Source organism: Bufo gargarizans, chromosome 3 (assembly GCF_014858855.1).
Source record: "Bufo gargarizans isolate SCDJY-AF-19 chromosome 3, ASM1485885v1, whole genome shotgun sequence".
Lineage (NCBI taxonomy): Eukaryota > Metazoa > Chordata > Amphibia > Anura > Bufonidae > Bufo > Bufo gargarizans.
The window spans coordinates 427436304-427462767 of NC_058082.1; the positions used below are offsets into that span (position 1 = coordinate 427436304).

The following is a 26464-nucleotide window of genomic DNA, read 5'->3' on the forward strand; positions in this document are numbered from 1 at the left end:
CGCAACGCCCGTGATCCATTTTTTTGCGGATCACAAACTGAAATGGAAGCATACAATAACGTTTAACAGTAAGTACATAAAACAAATTGGGCCGGGCATCAAATTTTGAAAAATATCCCGTGTCCCTCAAAAAACATGGTTATAAGGGAAAATAATAGCATTCTGAATACAGAATGCATAGTACAATAGCGCTGGAGGGGTTAATAAAAAATAATTTAACTCACCTTAATCCACTTGCTCACGCAGCCCGGCTTCTCTTCTTTGCTGTGTACAGGAAAAGGACCTGTGGTGACGTCGCTCCGGTCATCACATGGTCCATCACATGATCTTTTACCATGGTGATGGACCATGTGATGACCGGAGTGACGTCATCATGGGTCCTTTTCATGTACACAGCAAAGAAGAAGACAGAAGAGAGGCAGGGCTGCCCGAGCAAGTAAATTAAGGTGAGTTAAATTATTATTATTATTTTAACCCCTCCAGCGCTATTGTACTATACATTCTGTATTCAAAATGCTATTATTTTCCCTTATAACAAAATAATAAAGATCGGGTCCCCATCCCAATTGTCACCTAGCAACCGTGCGTGAAAATCGCACCGCAACCGCACTTGCTTGCGGATGCTTGCAATTTTCACGTAGCCCCATTCACTTCTATGGGGCCTGCGTTGCATGAAAAACGCACAAAATAGAGCTTGCTGCGATTTTCACGCAACGCACAAGTGATGCATGAAAATCACCGCTCATGTGAACAGCCCCATAAAAATAAATGGGTCCTGATTCAGTGCGGGAGCAATGCGTTCAACTCACGCATTGCAGCAGCGCGGAAAATTCACCCATGTGAAAGGGGCCTAAGGCCCGTTTCACACATGCGAGTATTCCGCGCGGATGCGATGCGTGAGTTGAACGCATTGCACCCGCGCTGAATACCGACCCATTCATTTCTATGGGGCTGTTCACATGAGCGGTGATTTTCACGCATCACTTATGCGTTGTGTGAAAATCGCAGCATGTTCTATATTGTACGTTTTTCACGTAACGCAGGCCCCATAGAAATGAATGGGGTTGCGTGAAAATCGCAAGCAATTGCAGATGCGGTGCGATTTGCACGCACGGTTGCTAGGAGACGATCGGGACGGAGACACGATCTGTATTATTTTCCCTTATAACATGGTTATAAGGGAAAATAATAGCATTCTGAATACATAATGCATAAACAAATAGCGCTGGAGGGGTTAAAAAAATAATAATTTTAACTCACCTTAGTCCACTTGTTCGCGTAGCCCGACATCTCCTTCTGTCTCCTTTGCTGAACAGGACCTGGGGTGAGCCTTAATTACATGAACAGGCCTGTGATGACGTCACTCCGGTCATCATATGATCCATCACCATAGTAAAAGATCATGTGATGGAACATGTGATGACCGGAGTGACATCATCACAGGTCCTGTTCATGTAATTAACCGCTTAACGCAGGATCGCTGTCCGGAGGCGGCAGTCTCAGGCAGAGTCACGCATATACGCGTCATCTCGCGAGGCGCGAGATGACGCTCACAGCCGGCCCGCGCATGCGCATCGCGGGCCGGCAAAAGTTCGAGGGGGGTTACATCATCAGCCTGCCAGCCAATGGTCATCGCTGGCAAGCTGATGATTTTTTTTTTTTTAAATCACAGGCCATTTAACACTTTATATTTATAAATATAAGGTGTTAATTGGCTGCTGTGCTCCTCTGCTGATTCTTTTCGTCGGTTGGTCTCAGCAGAGGAGCACAGTTCACAGTGAGTACACCAAACACCACACTTAGCCCCCAGATCACCCCCCATCACCCCAATTAAACCCTTGATCGCCCCTGCCAATCACCTGGTGAAAGGGAAAAAAGTGATCAGTGTAAACTGTCACTTTTTTTTTTCACTGGTATTGACTGATTCGCTGATTAGCGTATCGCTAATCAGCATTTGTACTTTTATAGTATCTGTAAGTGATCAAAACTAATCACAGTCAGATCTATAATAGTATTAGAGTCACCTTAGCTCGCACTTCACCCAAAACGCAGTGTTTGCCCGAACAGGCCTGATCGGTCGCCCACACGTGCGTTCACCCACTCCCGCTCCGCCGCAGTGACGGCCTCCGGTACTTCGCTAGCCTCCCATTTGTAAGACAGGCTTGCTTTTTTTCTTGGGTAGTCTCAGGGAATACCCCCTAAATTTTGTAGTCCAAGTGTCAAACAAGGGGTATTCTTCTGAAGAGGCCTACAGGATTTTGACCCAGTCGGATGAGGAATGGGAACCCTCATCTGACAAATCCAGCGGGTCAGAATATGAACCTGTAGAAAGCAGTGGCAGTCTGACCCAAAGTTCGGACGAGGAGGTTGAGGTCCCTGATACCAACAGGCGTACCCGGCCCCGTGTTGCTACACCACAGGTTGCGCAGGATCCGCTTCAAGGGCAGCAGAGTGGGGCTGGCGCTGTCGGATTACGTGGTGAGGCATACACCAGCAGCGCAGCCCACCCTGGACCTAGTACCAGCACTGCCATACCACATGGTGAAGTGGCGAGTACCAGAAGGGCAGTTGAAGCTGGTACGGTGGCACGTGCAATAGTTACCCTGTCGCAGCCACCGCACAGACAGGCCCGTAGACCCCCTAGAGTCCCTGAGGTGCTGGCAAACCCTGATTGGCAGTCCCCAACTTCAGCCGCACCATTAGTTCCCCCTTTTACCGCCCAGTCTGGAGTTCGGGTTGAGACAGCTCAGATCGGTTCGGCCCTGGTATTTTTTGAGCTGTTCTTGACTGCGGAGCTCTTGGACATAGTCGTGGCAGAAACAAATCGGTATGCCACTCAATTTATAGCTGCCGACCCGGGAAGCTATTATGCCCAGCCTTTCCGGTGGAAACCCGTCCAATTTACCGAATTACAAAATTTTCTGGGCCTTCTACTCAACATGGGTCTAACCAAAAGGCATGAATTGCGGTCATATTGGTCCACGAACCCAATTCATCACATGCCCATGTTCTCTGCTGCCATGTCCAGGGCACGATTTGAGGCCATCCTGCGTTTCCTGCACTTTAGCGATAACACCACCTCCCGTCCCAGAGGCCACCAAGCTTTTGACCGGCTCCACAAAATTCAGCTCCCCATAGACCACTTCAACAACAAATTTGCAGATTTGTATACCCCTGAGCAAAACATCTGCGTAAACGAGTGCCTTATACATTTTACCGGGCGCCTTGGTTTCAAACAATACATCCCAAGCAAGCGCGCCCGGTATGGGGTCAAATTGTATAAGCTCTGTGAAAGGGCCACAGGCTATACCCACAAATTTCGGATCTATGAGGTTAAAGATCAGACCCTTGAGCCAGTCGGTTGCCCTGACTACCTGGGGAGCAGTGGGAAGACAGTCTGTCACCCTTAGTTGGCAAGGGGTACCATCTTTATGTGGACAATTTCTACACAAGTGTGGCCCTCTTCAGGCATTTTTTCGTAGAACAGATTGCCTGCTGTGGCACAGCGCGACCTAGTCGCCGGGCTTCCCCAACGGCTCGTTACCACCCGTCTTGCAAGGGGGGAGAGGGCTGCCTTGTGTAATGAAGAACTGCTCACGGTGAAATGCAGAGACAAGCGTGACATTTACATGCTCTCCTCCATTCACGCAGACACGACAATACAAATTGAACGAGCAACCAGTGTAATTGAAAAGCCCCTCTGTGTCCACGACTATAATTCGCTCATGAGAATGGTGGACTTCAATGACCAGATGTTGTCTCCGTATTTAGTTTCCCGACGCACAAGACGCTGGTATAAAAAGGTGTCTGTATATTTAATTAAATTGGCTGTATATAATAGTTTTGTTCTCTACAGTAAGGCTGGGAGAACAGGATCCTTCCTCAAATTTCAGGAAGAGATCATCGAGAACCTCCTGTATCCAGGAGGTTCCGTGGCCCCATCCACCAGTGTAGTGAGCCGTCTACACGAGCGACATTTCCCCAATGTCGTTGCTGGTACCTCAACCCAACCGTCACCCCGAAAAAGATGTTGTGTCTGTAGCAGGAGTAGAATAAGGCGTGACACCCGCTATTTCTGTCCTGACTGCCCTGACCACCCTGCCCTATGCTTTGGGGAGTGTTTCCGGAAGTACCACACAAAGGTACACTTAGCATAGGAATTGCATCTCACAGGACAGGCACACAGGGCTATTAAGGCCCATTCACACAGAGCTGCTGCCAACCTCTCCTTTCACCTGGGACAAAGTGCATAATGTACTTCACCACATCTTTGGGCGATTTGCGCTTTGCACATTGTCCCATGGGGAAGGAGAGGTTTGTCCTATAATGGTAAAAAAAAAAATCACCAGTAAGCAAAAAAGTTAACGTTCTGTTCAAAAAGTTAAATAAAGATTATATGTTCAGTTCAAACGTTATTATAAAGTTAATAAATTTATCGCGTTTTTTTTTTTTTTTTTTACCTTCCAGGTGGACCAACCGATCGACTAGCTGCAGCACTGATGTGCATTCTGACAGAAGCATTGCGTTGCTGTCAGATTACACAAAAGTCGGTGTATGCGGCGCTGCAAGACGAGATTTCTCCTCTGCAGTAAAAGATACGTTTGCCGAGGCATATGAGCTGAGGAGGCGGCGGTGTTCATATGCTTTGGCAAACACTTTGTATATAAAAAAAATTGTAAAAAAAATCCTGGCAATGATTTATTCATCCACATCGATTGATGTGAATGGAGAAATCGAGTTTGTCAGGGCATACGAGCTAAGTGGGTATGGCTGTTTGGCGGAGCTGCTATGTCCTGGCAGACACCTTTCCCCTCCTTTTTTTTTTTTTTTGGCAGAGATTTTTTCATCCACATTGATCGATGCGAATGAAGAAATCTGTGCCGTTAATTTTTTCTTTCAGCCCAGAGACTGAACGGAAAAAAAAAATCTCATTACCTGTATGCTCAATATAAGGAGAATAGCAGAAACTCCTAATGCTGGCCATACATGTAATGATTGCGGAGACCCTCAAATGCCAGGGCAGTACAAACACCCCACAAATGACCCCATTTTGGAAAGAAGACACCCCAAGGTATTCGCTGAGGGGCATATTGAGTCCATGAAAGATTGACATTTTTGTCCCAAGTTAGCGGAAAGGGAGACTTTGTGAGAAAAATAAAAACAATTTCCGCTAACTTGTGCCAATTATTTTTTTTTTTATATGAAGTCGCCATGCCCCTCATTGAATACCTTAGGGTGTCTTCTTTCCAAAATGGGGTCACATGTGTGGTATTTATACTGCCCTGGCTTTTTAGGGGCCCTAAAGCGTGAGAAGAGGTCTGGGATCCAAATGTCTAAAAATGCCCTCCTAATAGGAATTTGGGCCCCTTTGCGCATCTAGGCTGCAAAAAAGTGTCACACATGTGTTATCGCCGTACTCATGAGAAGTTGGGGAATGTGTTGTGGGGTGTAATTTTACATATACCCATGCTGGGTGAGATAAATATCTTGGTCAAATGCCAACTTTGTATAAAAAAATGGGAATAGTTGTCTTTTGCCGAGATATTTCTCTCACCCAGCATGGGTATATGTAAAAAGGCACCCCCAAAACACATTGCCCTACTTCTTCTGAGTACGGCGATACCACATGGGTGACACTTTTTTGTAGCCTAGGTGGGCAAATGGGCCCACATTACAAGAGCACCTTTCGGATTTCACAGGTCATTTTTTACAGATTTTGATTTCAAACTACTTCTCAAGCATTAGGGCCCCTAAAATGCCAGGGCAGTATAACTACCCCACAAGTGACCCTATTTTGGAAAGAAGACACCCCAAGATATTCCGTGAAGGTTTGGCGAGTTCCTTGAATTTTTTATTTTTTGTCACAAGTTAGCGGATGATGATTTTTTTTTCTTACAAAGTCTCTTATTCCACTAACTTGTGATAAAAACATCCATGAACTCACTATGCCCATCACGAAATACCTTGGGGTGTCTTCTTTCCAAAATGGGGTCACTTGTGGCGTAGTTATACTGCCCTGGCATTTTAGGGGCCCAAATGCGTGCAAAGTAGTTTGAAATCTAAATCTGTAAAAAATGACCTGTGAAATCCGAAAGGTGCTCTTTGGAATGTGGGCCCCTTTGCCCACCTAGGCTGCAAAAAAGTGTCACACATGAGGTATCGCCGTACTCAGGAGACGTTGGGGAATGTGTTTTAGGGTGTCATTTTACATATACCCATGCTGGGTGAGATAAATATCTTGGTCAAATGCCAACTTTGTATAGAAAAAATTTGAAAAGTTGTCTTTTGCCGAGATATTTCTCTCACCCAGCATGGGTATATGTAAAAAGACACCCCAAAACACATTGCCTTACTTCTTCTGAGTACGGCGATACCAGATGTGTGACACTTTTTTTGCAGCCTAGGTGGGCAAATGGGCCCACATTCCAAGAGCACCTTTCGGATTTCACAGGGCATTTTTTACACATTTTGATTTCAAACTTCTTCTTACGCATTAGGGCCCCTAAAATGCAAAGGCAGTATAACTACCCCACAAGTGACCCCATTTTGGAAAGAAGACACCCCAAGGTATTCATTAAGGGGCATGGCGAGTTCATATAATTTTTTAATTTTTGTCACAAGTTAGCGGAAAAGTATTATTATAATATTTTTTTTCTTACAAAGTCTCATATTCCACTAACTTGTGACAAAAAATAAAAACTTCAATGAAGTCACTGTGCCCATCACGAAATACCTTGGGGTGTCTTCTTTCCAAAATGGGGTCACTTGTGGGGTAGTTATAAGGTGCTCTTTGGAATGTGGGCCCCTTTGCCCACCTAGGCTGCAAAAAAGTGTCACACATGTGGTATCGCCGTACTCAGGAGAAGTTGGGGAATGTGTTTTGGGGTGCCATTTTACAGATACCCATGCTGGGTGAGATAAATATCTTGGCAAAAGACATTTCCCATTTTTTTATACAAAAAAATTATTTGTATATATTTGTATATATTTTTTTATAAGTTGGCATTTGACCGAGATATTTTGATTTCAAACTACTTCGCACACATTTGTTCCCTAAAATGCCAGGGCAGTATAACTACCCCACAAGTGACCCCATTTTGGAAAGAAGACACCTCAAGGTATTTCATGATGGGCATAGTGAGTTCATGGAAGTGTCATGGCTGAGGATGGGGAAAACCCTCAGCCGTGCGATGCCAGAAGATTGTTAAAACAACAGAAATAGGGAGCAGGTCACCTCCTATTGTGTCCCTAATCTGACCCTAACTCCTAACCGTATGAGCCAACCCTGATGGTAGGAGGGCTCATACACCGGAACCTAATAGTCCCTGCTAGCCCTCGGGGTGGCCCTGGACTAGGAGCTGGGTAGACAACCTGTTCCTCCTAGACGCGGAGAAACAGGAGTCCAAAGTGGCCAAGCTACAAAGAAAAGGGAGACATGAACAACTTATGGCATCGCACGGCTGAGGGTTTTCCCCATCCTCAGCCGTGACAGTATGACCAGAAGGGTGGCCCCCACTGGCAGATGGTAAATAACAGGAGGATGTCTCCAGCAACCATGGCTGAAGAACCCCTCAGCTAACTGAAACCAGCAGAGGCTTTATAGCCCAAAGTAGCCACACCCACACTCAGACACACCCAGTGCACTCACACTAGGAAGGAATTTACCCTTCTCACACCAGGGAAGGGAAGACAACCACTTAAAGGGGAAAGTGCACACATAACATGTAACACCCCGTGCATACCGATAAAAGGCACACCTATAAAGAGAGGTTGCCAGGTGCAACTGCATGCACATTGCAGCAAACTGACTAGCACCAGTTCAGGCTGCTATACTGCCACATACATAATAAAAACATGTTGCCAGCAGCAACCACAAGTGTGGCAACAAATAAGCGGCCCTCACCTGTGGTTGAAACAACCAAACAAGACAGCAAGCAACAGCCTACAGACCATGGTCGTGACAGGAAGTTTTTATTTTTTGTCACAAGTTAGTGGAATATGAGACTTTGTAAGGGGGGAAAAAAAAATCATCATTTCCCGCTAACTTGTGACGAAGGCACGCCGAAACGTGCGTTGGGGTTGGGGCCATCCTGGAGGAGACACAGCATGGGTAACTGTCCGATGTCCTTTTGATTATAGATGATTTGTTTGCATTAGCACTTTACTCTTTCATGTATTACATTAATGGACTGAAATATGGACTTGTATCCGATGTATGTTTCCTCCAGTGATGTCGTTTTTTATCTCTTGCACCATATTCCTTTTAATCATGTTTGTGAAATATATGTGATTTTGTAATAAAGTATTCATTCATTATAAGCGGTCTGGCACATTTTTTGTAGGTTTATATTGCGGTAGTATGCCACAGGCTTATGCCAGCTAATTACTTTTCTAAATAATCATTCCCTGGTTGGGGTATATATTGGTTACTAAGTGCTCTAGCAGCAGAGGGAAGGAGAGGTGGCTGCTTAAGGCAGCTCATATCTCCAGATTGTCTCGTTCGGAAACATTCAAAGCTTAGTTTCAACAAATACCAGAATCACAGCATTATCTTCACTACATTGGAAGATATCACTGTTAGAAATCAGGATTGCAGTGAATGCAGTTGATAGTGAAAGTAAGTGCAGATTATACTGTGTTTATTCCCGACTCAATTTCTAACTGTAATATCTGTAGCTGAAGCAGGACCCCCCTCCCTCTGCTGCTATGCTTGGGCAGAACTGTTAGGCGGTTAATAAATGTGACGCATGTGTGCAGGTTTATGGGCCTACAGATAGATCTACACCAGCAAGACAGCTGGTGTACATTTTCACTATAATCTATGCCAGTGTTCTGATGTAAATTATAATAAATGTGATGGGCCTCCCACACCGACTTCTACCACTTGGCACTTTGAATATTGGCAAATGGTGTATAAAACCCCCAAAAAGTTGCTAAATTTTGTGCAAGTACAGCATAAGCCATACTACGTGGCTTTTTGGCGCCAGTTTCCTCTCACAGAGGGGATGATAAATTTCCGCCCTGAATGTTTTTTGAAAACTTGGTGTCAACCTAGCCCCACATTGTGTTTCAAAATTTTCTTGTTGTGAATGGAAAGGATTCACCTGTTGAAAACATTTATAACCTATCCACAGAATAGATTGTATGATCATTGGGGGTCTGACCACTGGGATCCCTTTCAGTCTTGAGAACAGGGGCCCCCAAGTTCCATTTGTAAAAAGAATGGTAGTACGCAAGGGTGACCACCACTCTATTTACTTCCATGGGGTTGCCGACTACAGCACTCGGGTATCTCGAACACTCCCATAGAAGTGAATAGAGAGGTGGTCACTCATGTGTGCCACTGCTCTGTTCACACAAGGAGCTCAGGGACCCCCCATTCTTGCAATCCATGGGGGTGACAACACTCAGATCCCTAGCGATCATACATTTATCACCTATCCTGTGGACCAATGACAAACCTCTTTATTTTAATTAACACTGGGAAATACTTTTATCAAAATTTTTCAGCTTCTGCATTGTTTTTGAACAATATGAATGGTAGAGGGATAGAAATATGTGCACAATTAGTAAACGTTTGATTAGCTTGTAGGGAACATTTGTTGCAAGCCTATCCATAAAAAGGAAAACAAGGAGCTTTTCTCATTTTAAAACTCCAACTGTATTTACATGTTGCACAATAATATGAAAAACTAAAATTCAATACAAATGCTATTAAAATATGAGATATTCCCTTACAAATGCATTTTTAGGAAAATAGAAAAATATATAAAAAATACAATTAAATGATGTGATATCATTTCAGAAAATATTAGTATTTCACAGTTTTACAATGACCCCTATAGGAAAAACAGGCTGCCTTTATGATCATTCAAGCAACATATTTTAAATGTGTTAGAAGCCATTAAGATTTCCCTAAACATCAGTTGTCCCTTAAAGTTGTGGTTTTGCTTTTTTCTTTCTTTTTTATGAGCAGGTAATTATTTTTATGGTCAGTGGTTAACATATTTGCACTGAAAACTCTGGCGCAGATTTACCAATGTGATTACGCCAAGAATGGCATAGATAGGGTTTCCACACTTTTTTTCCGTCATGCATAAAAGAGTGGTGGGGCTTAGAAGAAAGTGGGTCGAGATTCACAAAATTTGTCTCACTGTAAGCCAACCAATAGTTGGTATAAAGTCAGAAAAAAGTGCCTATCCCTGCACCACATTTATCATCTAGTCTGAGCCCCTGTGATAAATCTGGATCAGGTCTAGATAGCCTGTCTAACGTGACATTATCTACAGGATTAGTAAATCCGGGCCAAAATTCACATTCATCACTAAAATTGAAAAAAAGGCTCCTGCTACCTCATAAACCATATATCATTTTCCATTTTGGTTACAGGCCTAGCTTTTTTTTGCAGAGTGCCATATAAATGTCTGGTAATGTAACCAGGCTACTACCAACACACAGCCCAATTTTATGGTCATGCCTATTATAGTTTAAATATCTATAAAGAAAAAATCAAGGCAACTGGACGTACTGTAGATTTCTTGAAAATGTTTCACTCGTTCTTCCAACGAGCTTTCTCAATTCTGAGTGATTGTACAAAAATTCTGGGAATAAATATGTAACTGAATCCACATCTGGTAATTATACCCAGCATTGGATCAAAGGTGTTGATTCCATTATCCTAATTGGAGTCAGTAGGTGATAAAGACTTCCCAGAAAAAGGTGTCAAGACAGCATTGTATGTGGCAGACAATAGATGTCTAACCCCCCCCCTTCCCCACCACCACCACCTCTATTCAAGCTTGGCTTTTCCATTTTTACGTAGATGGCCTCCTTCACGCCTCATTTGTACCAATCGGCCTCCTTATCCAAAACACGTACTTGACTGTCTTCAAAGGTGTGACCTGTTCCTTTTAGATGTAAGTACACGGCTGAATCTTGACCAGAGGTTTTGGCTCTTCTATGCTGAGCCATACGCTGATGTAGTTGTTGTTTTGTTTCGCCGATATACAGTTCTGAGCATTCTTCATTGCACTGGACTGCGTACACAATGTTGTCCATCTTGTGTTTAGGCGTTGGGTCTTTGGGGTGAACCATTTGTTGCCTCAGTGTGTTGCTGGGTTTAAAGCAAACAGGAATGTGATGTTTATTAAAAATCCTTTTCCTTATTCTTGCGTCTGTCATGCTTCTCGCCCTCACTGGTAGTCTTGGTGGTCTTTATTCTCCTTCCTTCTGTTTTGACAAAGGCCCAAACTGGATACCCACAAGTTTTAAGTGCCCCTCTGAGGTGTTTGAGTTCCTTGGCCTCTGTGCTGGTGGGGATTTTCTCTTCCCGGTGGTGTAGAGTCTGGATGACTCCCAGTTTGTGGTCTAGAGGATGGTGGGAATCAAATAGCAGGTACTGGTCTGTGTGTGTTGGTTTTCGATAAACCTCTATTCCCAGCTTCCTTCCCTCTTCCACTGTTATAAGACAGTCTTGACACCTTTTTCTGGGATGTCTTTATCACCTACTGACTCCAATTAGGATAATGGAATCAACACCTTTGACCCAATTCTGGGTAAAATTACCAGATGTGGATACAGTTACATATTTATTCCCAGAATTTTTGTATAATCACTCAGAATTGAGAAGAACGAGTGAAACGTTTTCAAGAAATCTACAGTACGTCCAGTTGCCTTGATTTATTCTTTACAGATATATACCATGACCTGGATAAATGAGAACCTTCACAGACATATTATAGTTTAAGGCCTCGTACACACGGCCGATGCCTGCCATGGCACTATTGCGGATGCAGCCGCATTCACTTAAACATGTACTATTTTTTTGCGGTGCGGACAGATTACAGACCCATTCAAGTTCAATGGGTCTCATCCGTCCTGGCCACCGCACGGACGTTGCCCGTGCATTGGGGACCGCAAATTGCGGTCCCCAATGCACGTAACAGCCGCACAACGGCCGTGTGCATGAGGCCTAAGGGTGTTATCACACATAGTTTTTTAGTCTTGTTTTTCTGCACTTTTTGCTACTTTGTTTGCGTTATGGGAAATATGAACCTCAGGGCACACAAGCCATTTGTTGGCACTGGTATTTCTGTCAATTAGATGGTGTTTTTTTGTGTCTTTTTTGCTTTTGAAAAATGCTTATTACCTTCTCAATAAGGAAAAGACAGCACTAGAAAAACACTCACCTCTCTCGCCACTTTAAAAAAATGACAAGACAAGTGAAAAGTCACAAATTATTGCGCAGTTTTATGGCATTCGCCATAATTAGCAATTTTTTTTATGCCACAATATTGGTGCTTTATTGGTATTGCAATATTGGTACTTTAATGAATGTCCCTCACTGTGTGCGAAAAAGACCAGAAAAACTGCCACAAAAAAAGCATTTTGGCCAGTGCTAGATTGACGTGTAAGGCTACTGTCACACTAGCGTTAATATTTTCCGGTATTGAGATCCGTCATAGGTTCTCAATACCGGAAAAAACGCTTCGGTTTTGTCCCCATTCATTGTCAATGGGGGCAAAACGTAACTGAACAGAATGGAATGCTCCAAAATGCTCATACCGGAGTGCAGACCGCAGCATGTTGTAGATTGCTTTACGTCCTGGGATGCGATTCAAAATGGATCTATCATGACCCACAATGCAAGTCAATGGGGATGGATCAGTTTTCTTTGGCACAATCTGACACAATAGAAAACGGATCCGTCCCCCATTGACTTTTAATGGAGTTCATGATGGATCCATCATGGCTATGTTAAAGATAATACAAGCAGATGCAGATGGTTGTATTATCAGAAACGGAAGCGTTTTTTGCTGAACCCTGCCGGATCCATCAAAAACACTAGTGTGAAAATAGCCTAAGGACCTTAAGGTGTATTTTTTTTATACACTTTTATGAACTGATGTTTAAAGCGAACCTTTCACCAGGATTTCACTTAATAAACTATGACCAGTACCTTATAGATTATCCTCATTGTGTTTCAATGCATTCTTGTGCCGCTTTCCTGGGATGGATATTCATGAAAAAAACGAGTTATAGAGTCCTCGTCTCCAGCTCCTGAAGTCACGCTAGAAGTCAAGGGGGTAACCCTTCCCTCACTCCGGGCTGTAACTCCCCTGCCCTAACCCCGCCTCTAAGTAGTGTAACTGACACCCGGCTCAGTCGCCGGGACTGTGCTTGTACAGGCGGCGCATGCGCCGTCGGACTCGAGCACGATCCTGTAACTGAATCGCGCATGAGGAAGAGAAGACAGGCAGGCACCGGGGACGGCGCATGCGTGATTCAGTTACAGGATCGCGCTCGAGTCCGACGGCGCATGCGCCGTCTGTACAAGTGCAGTCCCGGCGACTGAGCCGGGTGTCAGTTACACTACTTAGAGGCGGGGTTAGGGCAGGGGAGTTACAGCCCGGAGTGAGGGAAGGGCTACCCCTTTGACTTCTAGTCTGACTTCAGGAGCTGGAGACGAGGACTTTATAACTCTTTTTTTTCATGAATATCCATCCCAGGAAAGTTGCACAAGAATGCATTGAAACACAATGAGGATAATCTATAAGGTACTGGTAATAGTTTATTAAGTGAAATCCTGGTGAAAGGTTAAAGTGCATGTTCATTTAAATGACTTAATAAATAGCTGGTAACCCAAAACTTAAAACATACATTTTCATTTAACTTTTATTAGTTTGTGCGTGCTCTTATTAACCTATGGGTCACTTGAAATCAGATGTTTAGATGTTGTTTCATGTGCAAAAAATCCAAAATGTTTTCCTCAAAATGCAGTGAGCTACCAAAGGCACAATCTGGTATACGTAACCATGCCTTATTCCTCAGTCCTTGAAGGAGTATGAAGGTTTCAGCAAGGTTCATTATCTGTAGTGATGTAAAATTGAATTCATGCAGCATTTCAGTATGCTGTAAGTTTCACTTCCTCATGGTTCTCAAGATTTCTGCTGTCTGTCAGTCAGTAGGAGTTTGTTTTATCTAAGTGGTGACTGGCTTATTAGAAGAAAAATCCCTGGTAACTTTACTATACCATTAATGACCTTGCACTTGTGTGTCTATCACATGACCCAGACAGGTTTTTGGCCTCTGGGAGTAAATCATCAAGGTTTCTATTGAGTGACAGAAAGCAGAGATCTTGAAAACCATAAGAATTGAAAAAAAAGTATTTTTGAAAATTGTATTATAATTTTCATACTTAAAGTTCATCCATATTCGTGAATTGACATGTAAATACATAACACACTGCCGTAGGAGGAAACCCAAATTTACAGTACTAAACTTTTAGATTTCTTGTGTTTCATTCTGCACTATCCACTGAATAATAATTTGCAATTTAACAATTTCTGTATGATCTTGGTATTCAAGGGGTATTCTGATATACAAAACTGGATTCCTATCGAAAGTGTGTAATACAATGTAAAAATCTTTAATATATGATAATTAAATCTTTTCAGCAGTTTTCCATTAGGCTCCATTCAGACGTCCACACCTGTTCCACAATAATCCGGAATGGATGCGTACCTATTCATTCTCTAAGGGGCAAGAATGGATGACGACAGCACACAGTGTGCTGTCCGCATCCACATTTCCAGAGCAGGGCCCCGAACTTCCGGTCCACGGCTCCGGGAAAAAAAAAATAGAACATGTTCTATTCTTGTCCACAATAGCGGACAACAATAGGCAGTTCTATGGGGGTGCCGGGCCGATGTAGTGCGGATCCGCAATACACTACGGACGTGTGAATGGACACTTATTGCTATCCACTTGACCCAGAATGTGATGCTCATAGCTCGCTGCCTAGGTTTACGAGAAACAAATCTAGAGGAGTGCCCTCCCATTACTATGTTTCTACAATGCCACCAATCCTAGTACAAGGGACTTAGATCAGTCTGTCATCTCAAATAGAGAAGCAGGGCAGCATTACATTTTAGTCAGTTCCTCTTTTTTGTTTGTCTTTGGAGAGAGTGAGCTGTAGGCAGCGTCATACCACCCATCGTGAAGGAGGGCAATTCTAACATGAGCCCCCATTTCACAGGTCCCATACAGTGAAATTGGTGCCCTCAATTATTTTAATGTCCATGTTCCATCATGATAAATTAGGGCTACTATTAATTTTATGATTGAATCAATATCCGTTTGATCTGTATTTAGTATGATTTCTCTTCTTTGGACAGCCATATTGAAACAGAATGACTTCAAAGAGTAAAAAACAAACAAATTCAGACAGTTGAAGTGTGGAGGCACTTTCACATTTGCTTTGTATGTCACAAAACAGTGTCCAACATCTTAACAGATGCATTTCCATAAAGATGCATTTCCATAAATTAGGTGATTAAAATGATGGTTTCAGTGAAAAACTTAGTGGAAGTCCCAACCACCATAAAGCAATGAGGTATGCTTGGTATCTCTGGTTTTCCAAGATAATAGTACTTCTGAGTGATTGTGGTTAAGGGTCCTTAGCTCAGTCAGGCGTCCAATCAGTCGTGCAAAATGTTGTGGGTCTTCTGGATGGTAAATCTTTGAATATTTATGTAAAATCACGAGAAGTGGCTCCTGCAGTTTTTCAACACCATTTTTGTTCTTCAAGAACGGACGATCTATTATCGAAACAAAAATGCTTTTTAAAATATATTTATCCAATAATAATACCATTGCTATAATTCCACCGACATAAGGACGAATTAGAGGATAAAAATCTTATTTACACACCTGAAAAGAACACAGTTATTGCAGAGAGTAGAGCATATTCTGCATCAGTCACATTAAGAGAGCCCATACTTCTATAAAAGTTGAACAGTGGAGTAATAAATTCTTCTGTGAGATCTGCAACATAAAACACAGCATTTCATGAATGTAGCTTTCATTTTTCCAGTGTAGTAAAAAACAAACAAAAAAAAAATGGTGGTCTCATTGGTTACTATGGGCAAAAAACCTGCTTTACATTACATCTCAAAAAGTCTACATACCTAACTTCCATGGTGTCTCCTCTCAACAACGCTGATATTTCAAGAGGTGCTGAGTGACCAGAAGTGCATAATGTCTTGCCTAGCAGACATATTCTGCATGTAAGGGGGCAACATACATTGAACTCCATTGAGGGAGAACACTACAATACACACTAGATTAAACAAATATAGACTGCATGCAAATTGCAAGTACATTATAATGCCAGGCCTCAAGCTGATGGTAATACCTCTGTTAACTGGCAGATTTGCACAGCCATTGGCCACCGCTAGTGGACAAGGTTGCAATCGGCCGTGGAAACTGAAAGTTATTTGAAACTATTGTCAAAAGTTATTGTAACCACATGCATGAACTGAAGACGCCTTTTTAAGCCAATGTCAGGAATGGCTCTGAGGACTCGTATAAACGAGAGTCTTGTCCTCATTTTGAATCCACCCCTGACTTTGGCTTAAAAAACGTCATAAAAAACCTTAATGTGTAAGCCTAGCCGTAGACCACTTACTTGAAGTGAATAACATTATCAGTTTGTTACATTGGCACCTCTTAACCCCTTAAGTACTTATGACGTACATGTACGTCATCTCTGGCCGTGACTTAAGGACCAGAGAAATACATGCAGGAGCTGCGCCCGATCAGTGGCAGGGGTCCGGTAGTCACTGATAGCTGGATCCCTGCTGCATGCACCGGCATCGGTGAAATCGTTAACCCCTGCACACCCACGATCAGCGCTGACCGCGGCACGTGCGATGTCCGTGCAAGGAGGAAGCAGCCATCGGGTCGCCGCGCTGCTGTGACGTGGAAGCGATGGCATGGAAGGCAGCCCGATGCTTTCCTTAGGCATCGTGGCTGCCTTCTGGGAGAGCCTGTGAGATCCAGCCCCCTGGATCTCACAGGCAGGAAGGCTGTAAGTGTATTACAGTGTGTAATACACTTACAGCCAGTGCATGACAATACAGAAGTATTGTCATGCATTGTAAAGAACCCCAAAGAACCCCAAAAGCTGAAGTCCCAGAGTAGGACAAAAAATAAAGTTAAAAAAATAAAGTTTTCCTAATTTTCTTTTAAAAGTTTCAAGTAAAAAATATAAAAATATCCTTTTGCCAAAATAAAGGGAGAAAAAAAAATTGTTAAAAATAGGGAAAAAAAGAAAAGTAGACATATTAGGTATAGCCGCTTCCGTATCGGGTCTATAAAAATATCAAAAACTTTTGTCTCCTTACATCACTAAAAGTGTAACACCAAGCGATCAAAAAGGCACATGCCCCCCAAAATAGTACCAATCTGTCACCTCATCCTGCAAAAAATTAGCCCCTACCTAAGACAATCGCCAAAAAATAACTAAGGCTCTCAGAATATGGAGACACTAAAACATGATTTTTTTTGTTACAAAAATTATATCATTGTGTAAAACTTAGATAAATAAAAAAAAGTTGACATTTTAGGTTTCTCCGCGTCCGTAATAGCCTGCTCTATAAAAATATGACATGACCTAACCCTTCTGGTGAACACCATAAAACAAATAAAATAAAACCAGTGTCAAAAAAGCCATTTTTTTGGAACCTTACATCACAAAAAGTGTAATGGCACGCGATCAAAAAGTCATATGCACCCTATAATAGTACCAATCAAACCGTCATCTCATCCTGAAAAAATGAGCCCCTACACAAGACAGTCGCCCAAAAATAAACACTAAAAAAATCTATTTTTTTCAAAAATGCTTTATGTAAAACTGAAAAAAATAAAATAAAATGGTATTGTCGCGTCCATAACAACCTGCTCTATAAAATACAACGTAATCTAACCTGTCAGATGAATGTTGTAAATAACAAAGATAAAACCGGTGCCAAAACAGCTATTTCGTGTTAACTTGCCTCACAAAAAGTGTAATATTGAGCAACCAAAAATCATATGTACCCTAAAATAGTATCAACAAAACTGCCACCTTATCCCCTAGTTTTCAAAATGGGGTCACTTTTTTGGAGTTTCTACTCTAGGAGTGTGCATCAGGGGGGCTTCAAATGGGACATAGTTTCAAAAAACCAGTCCAGAAAAATCTGCCTTCCAAAAACCATATGTTTCTTTTCTTCTGTAACCTGCTGTGTGCCCGTACAGCAGTTTACGACCACATATGGGGTGTTTTTGTAAACTACGGAATCAGGGCCATAAATATTGAGTTTTGTTTGGCTGTTAACTCTGCTTTGTTACTGGAAAAAAAAATGTAAATCTTCCCAAAAAGTGAAATTCTGAAATTTCATCTCCATTTTCCATTAATTCTTGTGGAACACCTAAAGGGTTAACAAGGTTTATAAAATCAGTTGTGTATACCTTGAGGGGTGTAGTTTCTAAAATGGGGTAATTTTTGGGTGGTTTCTATTATGTAAGCCTCACAAAGTGACTTCAGACCTGGACTGGTCCTTAAAAAGTGGGTTTTGGAAATTTTCTGAAAAATTTCAAGATTTGCTTCAAAACTTCTAAGCCTTCTAACGTCCCCAAAAAATAAAATGGCATTCACAAAATGATCCAAACATGTAGACATATGGGAAATCTAAAGCAATACCTATTTTGGAGGTATTACTATCTTTTTGACTCATTTTTACCATTGTGATGAAGTACAATATGTGACGAGAAAACAATCTCAGAATGGCCTGGATAAGTAAAAGCATTTTAAAGTTATCACCACATAAAGTGACACATGTCAGATTTGCAAAAAATTAGCTGGTCCTTAAGGTGAAATATGGCAGGGTCCTTAAAGGGTTAAGGGAGTTGTGCCATGAAAAATATTCTACCTTTTTCAAACCAGCACCTGGTTTTGTAATTGCACCTTACTTTTGTAATTGCATATAATTTAGTATAGCCACTGATCCATTTAATAAAATGTATAATAATGCTCTGTCCTTATTTCTGGAATTTGGTGAGCCTTTTGTCTGTGCCTGGTTTTATTTTTTCCGGCACACTATTTATTGTATACAATTTTTTAATTGTTTGTGTTTTTCTTCAATAAACTATATTATACATTTTATATAACTGGATGTGCGTTCCTTTTGCAGTTTTCTTTGTCTTGTATATGTTTAAAATGTAGCTGTAAAGCGCCACCTGCTGTTTGTTCTTTTCTTTATTTATTGTCCACCCCACTGAGGTGGTCACTCTCGATCAGTTTTAATCTTCAACTGTCACCAGCCATAGCTTCTGTTAGAAGCTGTGGCAGTTACAGAGAAAGTTGTGGACAGTGTCATAGCGCTTTGTTTACTACTACTACTAGAGATCCCACACCCTTGTCAGTGGATGGCCTCAAAAGCACCTTAGAGGCCAAATCTAATGACAGTAATTGCTCAGAAATGGGGGACATAGGAGATAAACAGGGAGAATCTGTGGTGGCTACGGCCAAGTTAAGACAGCTGCCGTTGTTTGAGGATGTGACAAGTGCTCTTTCATAATATGTATGTGTATTTTTTATTCCTTCATTCAGGACTGATAGTGGGAAAAGGGCCGTTCTCATCTGCCATGGTTATGGGAGATGTTCTTGTCGGCTGCGGCAGTGGTGAGCATGTGGTGTCTGACCAGTGACAGCAGGAACGCTGATATGACTAAGAGGCAAAACCAGACTCTACTAAGTGCAGGTCTTATGAAGGTATTGCAGCATGGGAGCGAGTGACTCCTATTATAGTATGCCTGAGCGCTTTTTGAACATTGATAGAGAAATCTAATTGCCACTACAACCACCTGTATATAGAAGCACTGTGCTTCCCAGGCTAGAAATTGACTATTTTGAAGCTGTGAACACTTTTGTGGCCAACTCAGTGTGGACGAAATGGCAAACACTACTTGCTATACACAGGGCTGCATAGCACCACACCAGAGTGTCAATGTTGACACCTTTCCACCACCGAAAACACCTGCAACTGAACCATAGAGCAATGGAAAATGGGGACCTTGTCTTATGAATCATATTTTCTTTTACATCATATGGACAGCTGAGTACATGTGTATAATTTACATGGGAAAGACATGGTAGACAGAAGCCGTATGGGAAGAAGGCAAACTGCTGGAGGCATTGTAATGCTCTGATGCAGTGTTCTGCTGGAAAACCTTGGTTCCTGGCATCCATACAGATGTTACTTTGACATGTACCACATACCTAAATATCCTTGCAAACCAAGTATACTTCCTCCTTAATGGAAACAGTACTCCCTAGTGATGGTAGCCTCTTTCAGCAGGTGACAATGCCCTGTCACACTGCGAAACATGTTCAGGAATTTTTTGTGGAACATGACAAAAAATTCAAGGTATTAGCCTGGCCTCCAAATCCTCAGATTTTACTCCCATTGAGCATCTGTGGGTGTGCTGGAAATTCCAATCCATGGTGGCCTCACCTTGCAACTTTGTAGGGTTATCTGTATACTGTTTACTGAGTATGCCTTGTTGTATTTAATATAAGATTTAACTTTTATTCTTATTATTTAAAATAAGTGTAAAGATATAGGGACTTCTAGTAAAATTGACTGGGCTCCTCCTCTATATACAATTGACCGTTAAGACAGGCATAGCACCCTTAACCTGTACTATATAAATGGTCCCTCCCTTCTCTAATCAAAATAACGCAGCAGTTTCACTAAACTCAGCTGTCTCACACTTATTTTAAATAATAAGAATAAAAGTTAAATCTTATATTAAATACAACAAGGCATACTCAGTAAACAGTATACAGATAAATGAGACCACTGAGAATACTTTATAGTGGGTCTATTTTATAGACACCTACTATAAACATATGACATAGTTTGTAGGGTTATCTTACAATTGACATTTACCAGCTTAGCTATCTTTGGCAGTTCCACAGTCAGATTACATAAAATAAAATACATGTGCATATAGGAATTTTCTCACAAAAATGTTTGATAACATGGCTAGTTGCTGGGGGACCAGCCACTGGAACCCTAATGATTCCCAAGAGCAGAATGGATTTATATTCATTAACATGCCATATAACACTTTTATAGAGAAACCTCATTAACCCATTCAATACCAGCGCTGTACATGTACGGCACTGGAGCAATGTGTAAACATGGTCAGCAGATTTCTTATGTGTCCAACAGCAGAGACCTGTGGCTAATTACCGTGACCGGCAATAATGCCGATCGCTGTAATTACAGTATTTTCGCCATATAAGACGCACCTGCCCATAAGGTATTTGAGGAGGAAAATAAGAAAAATAATATTTTGAACCAAAAGGTGAGCTTTTGGTGGGCTTTGAACTAATGGTGGTCTGTGGATGACACTGTTGTGGTGGCGATCTGTGGATGACACTGTTGTGGTGGCGATCTGTGGATGACACTGTTGTGGTGGCGATCTGTGGATGACACTGTTGTGGTGGCGATCTGTGGATGACACTGTTGTGGTGGCGATCTGTGGATGACACTGTTGAGGTGGCGATCTGTGGATGACACTGTTATGGGGGGTCTGTGGATGGCACTATTATGGGGGATCTGTGGATGGTACTGTTATGTGGGATCTGTGGATGGCACTGTTATCAGGAGGGGATTGGCACTGTTTTGAGGAGGGGGGTCTGTGGATGACACTGTTTTGGGGAGGGGGATCTTTGGATGACACTACCTTACAATCCAGCTCCCATAACACGTCACGCGCCTGCTTCATTCATAAAGTGGGAGTGACGTAACACCTCCGCCCGCTCTGCCTGTTACCGGAGCTTGATTGTAAGGTAGTAAACAGGATAGCGCTGATTTAAAGTTACTTAAGGTTAAGGATTACTGTTTAGATATGTATACTACTGTGAGTGGCAGGGCCCGGTGTAAGAGTACAGTGACTGCACCGGGTCCCGCCGCAAGTTGTCGGCCTCCAGACCCTCCTCCCTCCCCGCTGATACATTTCTGCGCTGTGCAGCATTGTAGCCAGCGATGTATCAGCGTTAGCGATGTAAAAATGGCAGCATTTGCCCCATAAGACACACTGCCATTTTTTTTGGGAAAAAAGTGCATCCTATTGTCACGGATGTAGTAGGGGAGAACACCAAAAGACAATCAAGAAGAAAGGGGAAAGACACTAGGCCTCACCGCTAGGGAAGGAAAAGGGTCGCCACCTATAAAACCCTGCTCCTGGCCGTAACTCCTATCCGTATGGGCACCTCTCGATGGTGAAGATACCCATACACGGGAACCTAGAAAACCCTGGTGACCCTCAGATGCCCTAAAGATAATGACAGGGCAGAGACGCTGGTGAAGGAACTAGCGTCTCACTGAGGCCAAGTAAACAACCGGGGGGAATACAAAACACGCCAAGCAGAACACTTAACTTCAGAGGATAAAGGATGAACAGGACTTCAACGCGAATCACACTCCAGCTCTTCCAAGACCAAATGAAGCTATCCCAAGCAAGGAGTGATGGGAAAAGTCAGACTAAATAGGGTGAGGTAAAGGTCACATAATCCACACCTGAACAGGAGGAGTGGACATACCAGCAACACACAGACAAAATGAAACCAAAAGAGGCTGTCAGATCACTAATGCGTAAATAATCTTTCAGACCTTCTGGGACCTGTCACAGATGTGACACTTATGGGGTGAAAAATACGGCAAATGCTTTAAACGCCATGACTAAATAAGATCACAGTATCTAAATGCACAAAAACCCGGAAGCTCTCTGACTAGGCTGAAAGTGTTCATGCTGCAATTCTTATTTTGGCCACCAGCTGTCAGGCCAGGATAAAAAAAAAAAAAAAAAAATTTTAAGGTAAAAAAATATATAAAAAATAAAAAAATATTAAAGTTTAAATCACCCCCTTTCCATATAATGAAAAAATAAATACCTAATAACAATAAATATAAACACCATAGGTATCACCACGACTAATTTCTTTTTTTTTTTTCTAATTCCACCCCATTTGGATTTTTTATTTACCACTTCCCAATACATTTTATACCATTAATTAATGGTGGCACTAGAAACTACAACCTGTCTTGCAAGAAATAAGCCCTCATACAGCTATCTGACCAGAAATATAAAAAAGTTATGACTCAAGGAAAATGGGGAAGAAAAATGAAAACGAAAAAACCTCAGATATTCTAAGGGTTAATGCTTGATAGATTTTAAAATCGTTGTTGCACATAAATGGGTATAAGCTTGAAGATTCCAAAAATAGACAACCATACCTGTATTAAATGTTTGAGTATTTTGCTGAGGATTGGGTTCAAGAGAATATAGAGGACATCTGTCAAAATCCTGAATGTGGTAGTATTCTCCTGAGTGGCTCTGATATTTTGCAAGCCCTAGAAAATAATATTTGTATTGATATTCTTTAATCTTTTAAGATAAAATAGATTGATAATAGTCAAAAACAGTGTTAGTTTATACAGCTTAGGCTACTTTCACACTAGGGTTAATATTTTCCGGTATTGAGATCCGTCATAGGGTCTCAATACTGGGAAAAAACGCTTTGGTTTTGTCCCCATTCATTGTCAATGAATCCAGTGTAAAAGTAGCCTTAGGATCCCTTGCATTTCAGTATTGCCGGAAGCTTGAACTTCCCCATCCAGCCCCATTAACTATAATGGGGATCGGCAGAGATCCCGCCCCATTTCAGCAACTATTTCAAGAATCTGCCAGAAGAAAACTGCTGCGTTCATATTAGGCAGAATACGGCCAGATCTCTGACAGTCCACATTATAGTTAATAGGGTCGGACAGGGACGTTTAAGCTTCTAGCAATGCCAGAATGCAGAGAGATCCGACAGGCTTTTCCTGCAAGGATCAGCCTGCCGGATCCTAAATGCTAATGTGCAACTAGCCTTATGCAAAACAATACTGCCTTGTAAATGACTTTCAAGCACCAAAAGTTATGAAAATATTCAAAATTAAAGGTACACTTCCATCAAAATTTTACCACACGTTGAAGGGGTTGTCCACCTTTTCTAAGTGATAGTCAGTACTCAGGATAGGCTATCACAAGCTGATCGGTGGGGAGCCAACATGCGTAATTCCACGATTAGCTGTTCAATAGCACCGGCATCGGAAGCAGACAGTTCGGTCTACTTTATAGTGGACTGAGCTTGGCCCTGCAGAACTGCTTGCACTGACTGTTAGTGCATATGGTCATAATTGAGGATAATCCCCGCAATGTGACTATTGAGCTGCTAGTCTTACTGGTAGTCTGTTGTTGCCATTGCAGCAGCCATTTAATAAAAACCTACCTGGATCTAATAAGAAAGATAAACTACAAGGTGAATTACCATTATCTAGCTGTGAGCACCCTGTTGCTTGTTGATTGTATGTTTGTGCAGAACGTAAAAACAGTGCTTCAACAGTGGATCCCTTTAGAAGAGCAATTTGATCATCATGGTCCAGAATTTCAAACCCTGGAAATAAAGTAGGATATATTAATTACAGAATATCAGCAAAAAATATTTATATGCAGTCTTCTAAGGTACGATACATTTTTTAAAGGAATCCCCCCCCCCCCCTCCAGCAACTACTTTACTACTTTTCAACCCCCTCCTCTGCATCCCAGTCACTCCATCTGTTTCATACAGTGTTGCTATATATAAAGTAATCTTATAATACTGTTGAGGGGGCCCTAACAATAAAATATTTTAGTCCTCCTTCTGGTTGGACCCTTTCTAAGTTCCAGCCCCAAAGCAGCCACTTTTCCTGCTTCCACTATAGCTATGCCCCTGATACAATACATATACTGCAAACATAAATGCATTCCATTGTGAGGAAAGAAGTGGATAAGAGGATCTCAAGTTTTAGGATGTCCTGAAATGCACCAAAACTTGCAGACGTGAGAAAACATGATGTTATTCATATATATAGATTTACAATATAGTCTTCAGTCACATGTTAATCGTAGGTCAAAAGTATGGGGACACCCTTCCTATTTATTGTGTTTGGGTCCATTCACACAATCACAAGTGTTTTGCGGTCCGCATTTTGTGGAAAGTACACGGCCAGCAAGGGGTGGGTGATATAGGTGATATGCGATATAAATTTGTGCCACGATATGGATTTTGTCCATATCGCCTATATCGCCAGACCGCGATATGATCGCGCTCTCTGTGCGCACCATGTTCTCCTGAGCCGGCACAGTGAAGAAGGAGGGAGTCACTCCCTCCCCACTGTGCGCGGCTGCCGCTGACCATCAATGAGAACAGATGAGGAGGAGGAGGGAGGGACTGACAGTAAATCATTGAGTTTTCACGATCTCAGTGAGATTGTGAAAACTCAAATCCGTTGGTATATTCTAACCCCCGGGCGTTCCCATGGTGACAGGGACGCTTGCCTGGGGGTTAGAATATACAGGGCCACGCCGCTCACAGGAGAACATTTATAAACTAATCAGTAACTTTACCTTTAATCATTGCTAATCTCTTTACTGGATACCTTACTCTTTCTTAGCTCCGGTAATAGCAGGCAGAGTGGGCGGCGCTCACTCACTGACGTCACGCGCCTGCGCCGCCTAGTGGGAGGAGCAGGCGTGTGACGTCAGTGAGTGAGCGCCGCCTGCTTGCTGTTACCGGAGATAAGACAGAGTGAGGTATCCAGTAAAGAGATTAGCAATGAATAAAGTTACTGATTAGTTTATAAACGTTCTCCTGTGAGCGTCGGGGAGGGGGATCTGTGGATGTTACTGTTTAGAGGAGGGTAGACAATGGGCCCCTAATGCGGGAGGGGGGAGTATGCTTATTTAAAATTTAACTTTTAATGAGATCAACGCTATCAGAATAATAAAACTCACTACACATAATAGACATACATACACATAAATGACCAACTGAATGGTGCCTGGCTGGTATAGACAAAAAATCAGTTCTGTCCGGGAAGACGCAAACAGTCTTACCAGACCCTTTGTAGATAGTGGGAGAGGTCCTTGGATACAGGAGGCAGGAGACACTTGGATCATGCCGTGCGGGAATAGGTGCATTCACTGTGAGGCCGCGTAGACGGAGCAATGGAGTAAATCCTGTATAGTCCTACCAAAGGTGAAGGGGGCTATTATGCTACTACCTATCTACACGGAGCACTCGCCTTGGAAAAGGCGACCCGTCCGGTAGCCTGTCCCTATGGTGGACCTAACCCTAAAACTACAGAAGTTATGCCAGTGAATTAAAGATAGAGTTGCCTCGGCGGCTGGTTTATTGCACTGTTCCCCCCAACCAGAAGGGTTTCACTTGCCAGGGACCATTGTGTCCCCCGGACCGTCTAGCACAGAACTAACTCTCCTGCGCAATACTGCATCCCACCCCAGGATAGCAGAGTACAAGCTTCCTAGCTTGTTCCCCTTTCCAGTGTGTATTCAGCCTCAGGTTAGATACCTGCGGCTTTCTACCTCTCATTTTCCTGCAGTCTTTCCCTGAAGAGTCACGGACAGAAACGTGCCACGTTGGGAGACCATTGGAAGCAACTCTATCTTTAATTCACTGGCATAACTTCTGTAGTTTTAGGGTTAGGTCCACCATAGGGACAGGCTACCGGACGGGGTCGCCTTTTCC

The 26464-nt window shown here is 42.5% G+C and overlaps 1 protein-coding gene across 7 annotated transcripts in view; it reads right to left on the reverse strand.

Moving 5' to 3' along the window:
* Window positions 1-13568: 13568 nt before the first annotated feature.
* Window positions 13569-26464, reverse strand: part of LOC122932114 (bile acid receptor-like) — a 158005-nt gene continuing 145109 nt past the window's right edge. For all 7 annotated transcript variants that reach the window (XM_044286351.1, XM_044286348.1, XM_044286347.1 and 4 more), the window contains 4 exons: window positions 24206-24331; window positions 23130-23246; window positions 15712-15825; window positions 13569-15599 (listed from right to left, as the gene is read on the reverse strand). In XM_044286351.1, the coding sequence (XP_044142286.1) occupies window positions 15361-15599; window positions 15712-15825; window positions 23130-23246; window positions 24206-24331 (596 nt within the window). In that variant the 3' untranslated portion in view covers window positions 13569-15360. The remainder of the gene's footprint in view (window positions 15600-15711; window positions 15826-23129; window positions 23247-24205; window positions 24332-26464) is intronic.